We start from the raw sequence: 11,364 nt of genomic DNA, 5'->3' as shown, positions 1-11,364 counted from the left end.
TTGATGGTGGCTCCGCGGCCGAACACCGGTGCCACTGGTTGGGCGTCCTTGCCCATGGGCCGTAGACTGTGAAAGCAATGGACCAATCGAGGTGTGACATCCCCCATAGAGAGTGCCTTTCCTCCAGCTCTCGTGAAATGAGGCCAAATCCCTCACCATCGCTTCCTGATACGGGCGCCGCCATGTTGAAACCAGTCGACAGTGATTAGTTCAAGTTCCAATTAAAAAGTGGATATATTTTTAAACTTCTGCCATAAAACCCTTTTATCCATAAGTTTAGAAAATAATACAGTCTGCACGTTTGCACCATGAGTACAAGGGTTTCATTGTGGTTGCCATCAGCACCATGGACAGTTCTAATGTAGCTCTTTTATCAAAGATGCAACAAAATTACAATCGAATGTGGCTAATCCTATAGAAGCTTTGCTTCATTATGAAGAATTTTATTTATTTTTTGGAATTTCTTTGATACCTATTAAAAGAATGATACGTTTTTACTGATCAAAAAAATGTCTTAGTTTTGTAAAAATGGGACATTATTTGGGGAGCTGCTGTCCTCAAGTTCACCACCAGGCAAAGTTACTTCTCTCCAGTCTTGCTTTTCGAGCTCTTTTTGCCCTGCTGTCATTTACCCATAAGAGGAGGAGCAGCGTCGCCGTTTAAAAATACCCCCCCCCCCTCCCCCGGAAAGCCGTCTCAAGTTTACAGCTGAGCATCTGACTGACTTTTCTGCATTTTTTTCCCCCCACCATGGGTGTCGCCTGAAAGCGAGAACCACAAAGAACCGGCAGGTTGGAGAGTTTTTTTGTTTTTCTTTTCTTTTACAAAGATGCACCAAGTACATCAAAATTTGCAAGGGGTTCCCTGCAAAGTTCCTCGGCTTTCCCAAAATAGCCCCGACCCCTTCTAAAGGCCTTCTCCGTGTGCTACAGCTCCTCTTTCCCTAAGAAAGTTAAAGATGTTCCAAAGCGTCATCTGATCTGCCACATTTGCATACGTGACATCACGTGCCAGGAATAAATAAGAGGGGCCTTGGACCATGGCTCAGGACCAGTCTGTCTTGGGACTTCAGCTTCTCTTCTCCTTTCTTTCCGCTCGTCCAGCTCGCGCTCTCCAACATGGTGTGTACAATGTTGTGTTCTGGAGCTTTTCTTGGACCAATTTTAATTTGGATACTATCAAAACCCTAATTCTAAGATGTGGACTTGAAATGTGTGCTAAAAGTATGAAGGCTTTTAAGAGGAGATGGTTTAGAACCACATTTGTGTTGACAAAAAAGACCAAGTTGACCTTTGGTTAAACCCGTTTTCTCTTTGTTCTGTTTGTTTTTTGTGTGTCTGTTTTCGTGTGACAGACCGAGTTCACACCGGACCAGATTGAGGGTAAGTGAAGAGGAAATCCTCCAGACATCACCAAGGTCTTCAAGCAGATCAAAGAAAAGCCCCGTAGCTCGGATTTATTAATGCCTTGTTCCTTTCAACATTTTCCGACAAACCGCGCTATTGTCCAAATTAAGAAGCAAAACGGTGGGGGATGAAATTCTCACCTCCGAGTGCAGTTGTCGTCTATTCTTGGACTACGAAGGTCTTCTAAGTTAGAGGTGTTAATGCTCAGGTCAGAGTCCAAGAAGCTGGACTGACGGCATTGGCTTAACCGAAAAATCCAAACCATCTCTGATGAAATCCTCTATAAACATCCAAAACAAATCACATAAAAAACACAGTCGATCAGTTGACGAAATGCAACATCTGGTATAAACAACGAGTCAGCATTCTTCGGTTTATTGCGCTCCAAAACATGTCTTTATAAGGCCTCAGCTCGCCCATCCCATCGTAGTGTATCAGTTTCATTCAATGTTGCCGCAACTGAAAACATGAGCAGGCATGAAGAAGAGTGTGTGTGTGGGGGGGGGGCTGAGGCCCCAGCTGTTGCTGCTGTTGAGGACACCCATTAATCTGTCCAAAGGGGTCACTTTGAGCTCCTGGCGGGATTCATAGACGTCTGTTGCGGTCCGGTCATCCTCTGATCTGCCTGGATTCAGCTGTCAAGCCTGTTAATCTGGGAACAATTGTGAAAGCGTTTGGCTTCTTTGGTTTTCCAAATGCAGCTTTACACAACATGGCAGAAACGCAATCCCTAAACAAACAAGTCGGGACTGTCGTTCCATTGTACCACAACCCTATAACTCAATTTTCTTTCTTGTCTCTTTCCTATCTGGCCAGACTTCAAGGAGGCTTTTGGTCTCTTTGACAGAGTTGGTGACAGCCAGGTGGCCTTCAACCAGGTGGCCGACATCATGCGCGCCCTGGGCCAGAACCCCACCAACAAGGACGTTGCAAAAATCCTGGGCAACCCAACCGCCGACGGTGAGCACTCGGGCTAAAATCCCACTTGCGTGGCGTGGGATGTATTTTCACCAAGTGAGAAAATGCGTGTCACCTAATTTTTAGACATGGCCAACAAGAGGCTCAACTTCGACGCCTTCCTGCCCATGCTGAAGGAGGTTGACGCTCTTCCCAAGGGTACCTACGACGACTACGTTGAGGGTCTGCGCGTCTTCGACAAGGAGGGCAACGGCACAGTGATGGGCGCTGAGCTGCGGATTGTGCTGTCCACTTTGGGTAATTCCAAATATAGTTTGCTTGGCATGCACGCCGCGCGAAAACGGAGAACCATGACATCAATCCTCATGCGTCCACAGGAGAGAAGATGACTGAGCCTGAGATCGAAGCCCTCATGGCCGGCCAGGAGGACGAGAACGGCAGTGTGCACTATGAGGGTAGGCGCCGAGCTCATTATCTTTTTTTTCCAGTTTGTTTCGGTAGAAACTGGAATCTTATTGTTCAACCCTCCTCCCGCAGCTTTCGTCAAGCACATCATGTCTGTGTAAGAGGCCGGCAGCAGGAGTGCTGGTGAAGCTGTAGCTTTGCCTACAGACAGCCCAACGGTGTTCAGAACATCGACACTGTTTGAAAGACCAACTAAGGAAAGACAAGGACTTTGTACAAGGGATGTTGAAGCAAACCCATCTTGTTGTTTGTTTTGTTCTCCTTCCCTCTTCGTGTCAAACCTTCCTCTCTCAAGGACGCCGCCTGTGTTAAAGACCCCATTTCACTCGGCCTCTACTACCCCCCCCTCCCGCTACACTGGGGCGTGTCTCCACTTGTCATATGGGGTGAGGAACGGGGGAAAAGGGGTGACCGCTCATTAAGTGAGGGTAAATCCCTCCCTTCCCACCGCCACCTCATTCAGTCCCACCATCACTGACCCAGCAATGCCAAAGGTGCTGGATGACCGTGGTGGATAGACCGCCAAAAGTCCCCCTCCCCTACCCCCTGAAAAGTTGTATTTATTTTCATTCTGCTCATTTCAGAATAAACTTTTCCAAAGTACATCCCATCGGGGATCGTCCTTGATCTTTCATTGTCCACATGCACCTGCAGAGAGCAAACTTCATGAGGACTTTTTGAAAAGTTCGTAACAGGCTACATTAGATCTACCTTTGACCGACCTCTTTGATATTCCGCAGCTGCTCTTTGGAGCGGAGGTTGGAGTCGTAATTCAAAAGTAAACAACAACAAAAATCCAGCACAGGTGTTCCAGATTTGGTGCTGTCGAATTAACACGTACATGTGTATTTTACTCAAGAAATACCCACGCACCATACAAGGTAAGCATCTATAACCCACTAATGTCTGGCAATGAAACTTCTCAAACTACTGACGCACGGATAAATCCAGATCAAAGTGTGACGCTACGTACACAATGTGACACGTGTTCAAGAACTCGCTAAACAAGCATTTTCGAACGCGGTTTTGGCAAACAGCGTTCACACTAGACTGTCGCTAGCCGATACTAGCGCATGTCCTCAAAGTCGGTTGCAAATCTTGTGGATCTAACTCCAGACTTTTTCTTTCACGGCTCTATTATGATATATGCAAGACTTGGTGTCAAATAATTCTGGCCGAGCAAAAACCGCTTTTATTAATTCCTCTTTTATGATCAACTTTCAGTTGGTTGGTACTTCCCTGTTCTGAAGAGCTATACGTCACTTCTTCTTTCTCTTTCGGCTTTTCCCATCAGGGGTCGCCACAGCGAATCATCCTTTTCCACCTCACTCTATCATGAACATCTTCTACCCTAACGTTAGCCAACTTCATGTCCTCTGTTAAGACATCCATATATCTCCTCTTTGGCCGTCCTCTTGCCCTCCGGCCAGGCAGCTCCATCTCCAACATCCTTCTACCAATATATCCACTATCCCTCCTCTGAACATGTCCAAACCATCTCAGTCTGGCTACTCTGACTTTGTCGCTAACACAGGCAACGTGAGCCGTCCCTCTGATGTACTCGTTCCTTATCCTGTCTAACCTGGTCACTCCTAAGGAGAACCTCAACATCTTCATCTCCGCTACCTCCATCTCAGCCTCTTGTCTCTGTCTCACTGCTACCGTCTCTAACCCATAGAGCAGAGCTGGTCTCACCACTGTCTTGTACACCTTTCCTTTGAGTCTTGCTGGCACTCTTCTGTCACACAACACTCCTGACACTTTCCTCCAACCGCTCCAACCTGCCTGCACTCGCCTCTTCACCTCTTTTCCACAATCCCCATCACACTGAACTGTTGACCCCAAGTACTTAAACTCCTGCACCTTCTTCACCTCAGTCCCCTGTAACCTAACGCTTCTACCTTGATCCCTCTCGTTCAGACACATGTATTCTGTCTTACTACGACTGACCTTCATACCTCTTCTTTCCAGAGCAAACCTCCACCTCTCTAGCTGTTCCTCCACCTGCTCTCTACTCTCACTGCAAGTTACAATGTCATCCGCAAACATCATTGTCCAGGGAGATTCCTGTCTTACCTCGTCTGTCAGCCTGTCCATCAGCATAGCAAACAAAAAAAGGACTCAAAGCTGATCCTTGGTGTAGTCCCACCTCCACCTTGAACTCCTCTGTCTGACCTACAGCACATCTCACCACCGTCATACTTCTCTCATACATGTCCTGAACTACTCTGACATACTTCTCTGCCACTACAGACGACCTCATACAGTACCACAGCTCCTCCCTCGGCACCCTGTCATACGCCTTCTCTAAATCTACGAACACACAATGCAGCTCCTTCTGACCTTCTCTGTACTTTTCCATCAACATTCTCAAAGCAAAAATGGCATCAGTGGTGCTCTTACGGGGCATGAAACCATACTGCTGCTCACAAATCTCCACCTTCTTCCTAAGCCTGGCTTCCACTACTCTTTCCCACAGCTTCATTGTGTGGCTCATCAACTTTATTCCTCTATAGTTGCTGCAGTTCTGCGTGTCACCCTTGTTCTTAAAGATCGGGACCAGAACGCTTCTCCTCCATTCCTCAGGCATCTTCTCACTCTCTAAAATCCTATTGAACAACCTTGTTAGAAATTCCACTGCTGTCTCTCCTAAGCACTTCCATACCTCCACAGGTACGTCATCAGGACCAACGGCCTTTCCGCTCTTCATCCTTTTCAGAGCCTTCCTAACCTCATCCTTTCCAATCTCTGCTACTTCCTGCTCCACAACAACCACATCTTCCTCCCTTCTTTCCCTGTCATTTTCCTCGTTCATCAGCTCCTCAAAATACTCCTTCCATCTTTTCTGTACACTCTCTTGGGTTGTTAGCACCTTTCCATCTCTGTCCTTAATCGCCCTTATCTGTTGCACGTCCTTCCCATCTCTGTCTCTCTGTCTGGCTAGCCTGTACAAGTCCTTCTCTCCTTCCTTTGTGTCTAACCTGTCATAAAGCTCATCGTAAGCTTTCTGTTTGGCCTTTGCCACCTCTCTCTTCACTCTACGCTGCGCTTCCTTGTACTCCTGTCTACCTTCCTCAGTCCTTTCTACATCCCACTTCCTTTTAGCCAACCTCTTCCTCTGGACGCATTCCTGTACTTCCTCATTCCACCACCAAGTCTCTTTACCGTCTTTCCTCTTTCCAGATGACACACCTAGCACCTTCCTACCTGTTTCCCTGATAATCTCTGCTGTAGTTTCCCAGTCATCTGGAAGTTCATCCTGACCACCCAGGACCTGCCTCAACTTCTGCCTAAATTCCTCACAAGTTTCTTCATTCTGTAGCTTCCACCACTTGGTCTTCTTTTCTGTTTTCCCTATCTTCTTCTTCCTGACCTCCAGAGTCATCTTACACACCACCATGCGGTGCTGTCTGGCTACACTCTCTCCTACCACCACTTTGCAGTCATTAACCTCTCTCAAATGACCTCGTCTACATAGGATGTAGTCCACCTGAGTACTCCTACCTCCACTTCTGTATGTCACTCTATGTTCCTCTCTCTTCTGGAAGTAAGTGTTGACTACAGCCATTTCCATCCTCTTCGCAAAGTCCACCACCATCTGTCCCTCCAGATTCCTTTCCTTCACACCAAACCTGCCCATCACCTCCTCATCACCTCTGTTGCCCTCACCAACATGCCCATTAAAGTCTGCTCCAATAACAACTCTCTCTCCTCTGGGAAAACTCTCTATGACCTCATCCAACTCACTCCAGAATCTCTCCTTCACTTCTAACTCACAGCCAACCTGTGGCGCATACCCACTGACTACATTCACCATCACCCCTTCAATTTCTAACTTTAGGCTCATCATCCTGTCTGAGACTCTTTTCACCTCTAGAACACTGTTTACAAACTCCCCCTTCAGAATCACTCCTACCCCATTTCTCTTCCTATCAACACCATGATAGAACAGTTTGTATCCTCCTCCAATACTACGTGCCTTGCTGCCCTTCCACCTTGTCTCCTGCACACACAGTACATCTACCTTCCTTCTCTCCATCATGTCTGCCAGCTCTCTGCCTTTCCCTGTCATTGTGCCAACGTTAAGAGTCCCTATTCTCAAACCTATGTTCCTGCCTTTTCCCTTCTCTCTCTGGCAACGGACCCTTCTGCCTCCCCTCTTTCTTCGACCAACAGTAGTCAAATTTCCACCGACACCCTGTAGGTTAACAGCATCGGTGGCGGTCGTTGTTAACCCGGGCCTCGACCGATCCGGTATGTCTAAAGTGTTGTGGATGATTCGCATGGTTATTTTGGCAATTTTTACGCCGGATGCCCTTCCTGACGCAACCCTCTCTATTTATCCGGGCTTGGGACCGGCACAGAAGTTACTGGCTTGCAACCCCTGTGGCTAGATTCGGAGCTATACGTCACTATGAAATCCAAATCTGATGGGTCAAAGTTCTGTTTTGTACTTAAAGCCCAAAAACTGACTCAAAACTTGCTTAACGAGGCAAGAGAAAAGCAAATATATGTGCTTTTGCATAGACTTTTCATTGGAAATGGTCGCAAGAATGGCGTTTCTGAGCCAATGGCGTTGATTTCTACAACCCTGACGGAGCTGCAGAGTCTTATCGCGATAATGGTTTGAATTTATAGTAATTTTACGTTAATGTTATGTTAATGTTATGAAAAATATAAATTATTATTTACTCGTGCCCAAAAAAAAGAAGAGAAATTGGCTTTTTTTAAGTAAGAAGAGACACCCTGTGCCACATAGGATCATCCCGTTACAGAAAATGTTGTAGTAGGTAGAGTAATGTCAGTGGTGATTTAAAACACAACATAGTTAATATTACTTTTTGTTGGTGCACCACAGCCATAAATTGGTAAACCTTTCCAAAATAAAAATAAAATTTAAGTATTTAAGTAGTTAAGTAGTTTCCACTTGTTTGATGACCAGTTTTTTATGATTATGTGCAAATCTAAAAAACTGCTTGAAGACAGTAGCATAAAAATTTCTCTGAATTTCCTTCCCTTGACACAATAAATCAGGATATTACAATTGAGGAAGTTCTAAAAGTCGTTGAGAAAACAGAACTTCATAAAGCTGCTGGGGTGGATGGACTATCAAACGAGGTCCTTAAGTGTCCTAAATTGTTAAATACTTTACATTGTCTCTTTAGATTCTTGTTTAAGAATGGCTTTCTACCATCAATTTGGTATAAATCGATCATCAAGCCAATTCCAAAATCCCCTCAAGCAGACCCGAGAGTCCCTCGGAATTATAGAGGCATTAGTCTTCTGAGTACCGTGTATAAAGTGTTCTCTAGTATTTTAAGTGATCGGTTATCTGAATATCTAGAAACAAACCAAGTGCTTGTAGAGGAGCAGAATGGATTCAGGAGAAATAGAGCGTGTATTGACTTTATTTATGTTTTGTCCTCGGTGGTGAGAGCTAGACTGCAAGACAGTAAAAGTACCTTTGTTTGTTTTGTGGATTTAAAAAATATAAATTACTTATGTATGGTATTAATGGTAAGTTTTATAAAGCAATTAAAGCTCTGTACAAGGCTCCATTAGCCTGTGCACAGGTGAATAATCTAAAAACAGGTTGGTTTCCTACACCATTTGGAGTTAAACAAGGAGATGTTCTTTCACCAACCCGTTTTGCTTTCTATGTCACTAGTTTAGCTCAAGAAATGAAGAAAACTAACTTAGGTATTGATATCAATCATTGGAACTTGAGCATATTACTTTATGCTGATGATATTGTTTTGATAGCTGATGAGGAAATAAAATTACAAGGAATGTTAAATACAATGAATGAATGGTGTAACAAATGGAGACTCACTATCAATGATGATAAAACACAAATAGTTCATTTTAGAATGCATTTTGTACTTCAAAGTAATTTTCTGCTTTATTTTGGTAAAACTACTCTTATGTTTACTGATACTTATAAATATCTTGGTTTTGGTTTTCATAAAAATATGATGTTCTCAGAAGGAAAGCAGCTGTTATCAGATTCTGCTGGGAGGGTCCTTGGTGCAGTGATAAATAAGATGAAGGTCTGTCCTGAGTTAAGTTAAGACACGTTTAGTAAATTGTACGATGCCATGGTGGGATCTGTGTTATTTTATGCTGCAGGAGTCTGGGGTTATGAAGACGCTCCTGAGTGTGATAAGGTTCAAAACAGGGCAATGAGATACTTTCTGGGTGTACACAGGTTCACCACTAAAGCCGCCATAGAGGGGGACATGGGGTGGGAACCTTGTGTGATCAGACAAAGAGCAGAAGTTCTCAGATTATGGAACTGGCTGGTGACTTTACCTGCAGAGAGACTTGCACGTAAAATATTTGATTGGGATAGAGCTCATATTTATCCCTGGTGTAAAGACGTGTTGAACATTCTATCCTCTGTGAACCTACAATCATTATTTTTTAATTGTTTGAAATGTAAGATTGATAATGTTGAGGGAACTTCAGTTGATTATTATGAAAAAGACTGGAAAAAGGAAACTGCTTCAAAAACCAAAATTACGAACTTATTTGCAAATTAAGGACAAGTTTTCTGCTGAACTAATGTTATGTACAACTTAAAAAAAGGACAAAGATTATGGAGAGAAATTAGACTCAGTCGGATTTGTGCGTGCGTAATTCTTGATTTGTGCGTAAATTAGGATTTGTGTATGCATATTCTTGCTTTGTGCGTGCGTAAATTAGGATTTGTGCATAAATTTGGATTTGTGCGTGATTTGTTAATCATATTATACGTTTTGTGTATAAGTTCAAAAAATATAAAATAAAAAAAATACAAAATGCAATTTACGTATGCACAAATTAAGATTACAACAGCTTGAAACTACTTACACACACACGTCTTTAAAAAACACGCACGAATCCTTTGTTACGCACACACGAAGCCAAAGTTACGCACGGATCTACCGTGAGACTGTTTTCACGTCTCACAAATTCGTCCGTAAGTGCTGCGTTTAAATACCAGTGGAATGCTCGGTCATTAGACTTTTCCTATCAGCCTTCCCTTCTAAACGTATTTCCTTCAGTGGGTGTAGCAGGGCTTAAAAAAACTTTAAAGGAAAATAAAAATTATTATCTGAGAATATGACGTTCAATTTTAAACGCTAATATATATATTAAAAGTATATTATTCTCCGAGACACCAAATTGATACAAAATGCGTAACAGGAACAACCAGTAGGGGGCACTGTTTTTTTTCTTCTGGAAAAATCAAAGGCAGTCAGACTGAGAGGGTCACGGGAAGAATGGCGGCCCATCTCGGTGGTCAGCGCCCCGAAGTAAGTAGCCTCTATGTTCAACACTAACATCTACTGTCTTCATGTATTGATTGAGTCATTGTCTGGATACGTTTAGAAGGGACGGCTGATAGGAAAGTTCTAATGACCGAGCATTCCACTGGTATTTAAACGCAGCACTTACAGACGAATTTGTGAGACGTGAAAACAGTCTCACGGTAGATCCGTGCGTAACTTTGGCTTCGTGTGTACGTAACAAGGGATTCGTGCGTGTTTTTTAAAGACGTGTGTGTGTAAGTAGTTTCAAGCTGTTGTAATCTTAATTTGTGCATACGTAAATTGCATTTTGTATTTTTTTTATTTTATATTTTTTGAACTTATACACAAAACGTATTATGTGAGTAACAAATCACGCACAAATCCAAATTTATGCACAAATCCTAATTTACGCACGCACTAAGCAAGAATATGCATACACAAATCCTTATTTACGCACAAATCAAGAATTACGCACGCACAAATCCGACTGAGTCTAATTTCTCTCCATAAAAGATCCTCATGTGCTCAACTTAGAGCAGGAGTGCTCCCCCTACAGGTGGAAGTAGGGCACTGTAAAGGCGTTCCTGAGGAGGAAAGACTGTGAGGTGTGTGAACTGCAAGTGGTGAAGGATGAATTTCATTTTTTGTTTTATTGTCCTTTGTACGAAAAACAGACACTTTTCTTGTATGAGGTTATAGAAAAGAAATGTCTTGATTTGTTTTGGTTGTCTGAAGATAAAATTTTACGTTGGCTTTTTGAAAATGAAATTTTTTGTTTGGCAAATTTTGTGTCAAAGGCATGGACAATAAGAATGGACACTGTACTCTGTTAGGCTCTGACTAGGGGAGTTGTTGTATTTTGTGATGGGCATGTTTCTATGTGTTTTCTGTATTTTGTCTTTCAGTGTCATATAAACCCATGTTGGCTGGGCACATTAGTGCATGACACTTAACCCTTGTGCTATCTTAGATGACCCCACCCTTACTTTGATGTGTTCTCCCTACCATGACAAAGGTGGATAAAGGTGGAAAGATTTCCTATAATCCATGGACACCAGTGAAGATCACAAATCATTGAAGAAAAAAGGTTCAGAGCACTGTCTAGTGGGTCTAGATGACCCAACTCCCAATGGTAAAGTGCCTAGGATAACGAAAGGGTTAAATAATTAAAATCAATCAAAATCCAAATTAAAGTGACTTTACTCATAAGGTAAAATTAACGTTAACTTTAAAGCAAAAAAAAGAAAACCTCACTTTTTAACAAGCCCGCTCCCTTGTGG

The 11,364-nt window shown here is 43.3% G+C and overlaps 1 protein-coding gene across 1 annotated transcript; it reads left to right on the top strand.

Moving 5' to 3' along the window:
• The first annotated feature begins 893 nt into the window (after nucleotides 1-893).
• mylz3 (myosin, light polypeptide 3, skeletal muscle) lies at nucleotides 894-3,399 on the top strand. Its single transcript, XM_011483902.4, has 6 exons — nucleotides 894-1,121; nucleotides 1,355-1,382; nucleotides 2,223-2,366; nucleotides 2,451-2,621; nucleotides 2,702-2,779; nucleotides 2,862-3,399. Exons 1-6 carry the CDS (start codon nucleotides 1,119-1,121, stop codon nucleotides 2,888-2,890), a joined length of 453 nt encoding a protein of 150 aa, XP_011482204.3. The 5' UTR covers nucleotides 894-1,118; the 3' UTR covers nucleotides 2,891-3,399.
• Nucleotides 3,400-11,364: the final 7,965 nt, after the last annotated feature.

Source organism: Oryzias latipes, chromosome 2 (genome assembly GCF_053564925.1).
Source record: "Oryzias latipes strain Hd-rR chromosome 2, Olatipes_Hd-rR_3.1".
Classification (NCBI taxonomy): Eukaryota; Metazoa; Chordata; class Actinopteri; order Beloniformes; family Adrianichthyidae; genus Oryzias; species Oryzias latipes.
Note: the sequence above shows the minus strand (reverse complement) of the source record. Positions and strands in the feature narration are given on the sequence as shown.

Excerpts from the sequence above, each read along its gene's own strand:
- mylz3 (XM_011483902.4), top strand. Across the intron at positions 1,383-2,222 it reads CACACCGGACCAGATTGAGG|ACTTCAAGGAGGCTTTTGGT; the intron begins GTAAGTGAAGAG and ends CTATCTGGCCAG. Across the intron at positions 2,780-2,861 it reads CGGCAGTGTGCACTATGAGG|CTTTCGTCAAGCACATCATG; the intron begins GTAGGCGCCGAG and ends CTCCTCCCGCAG.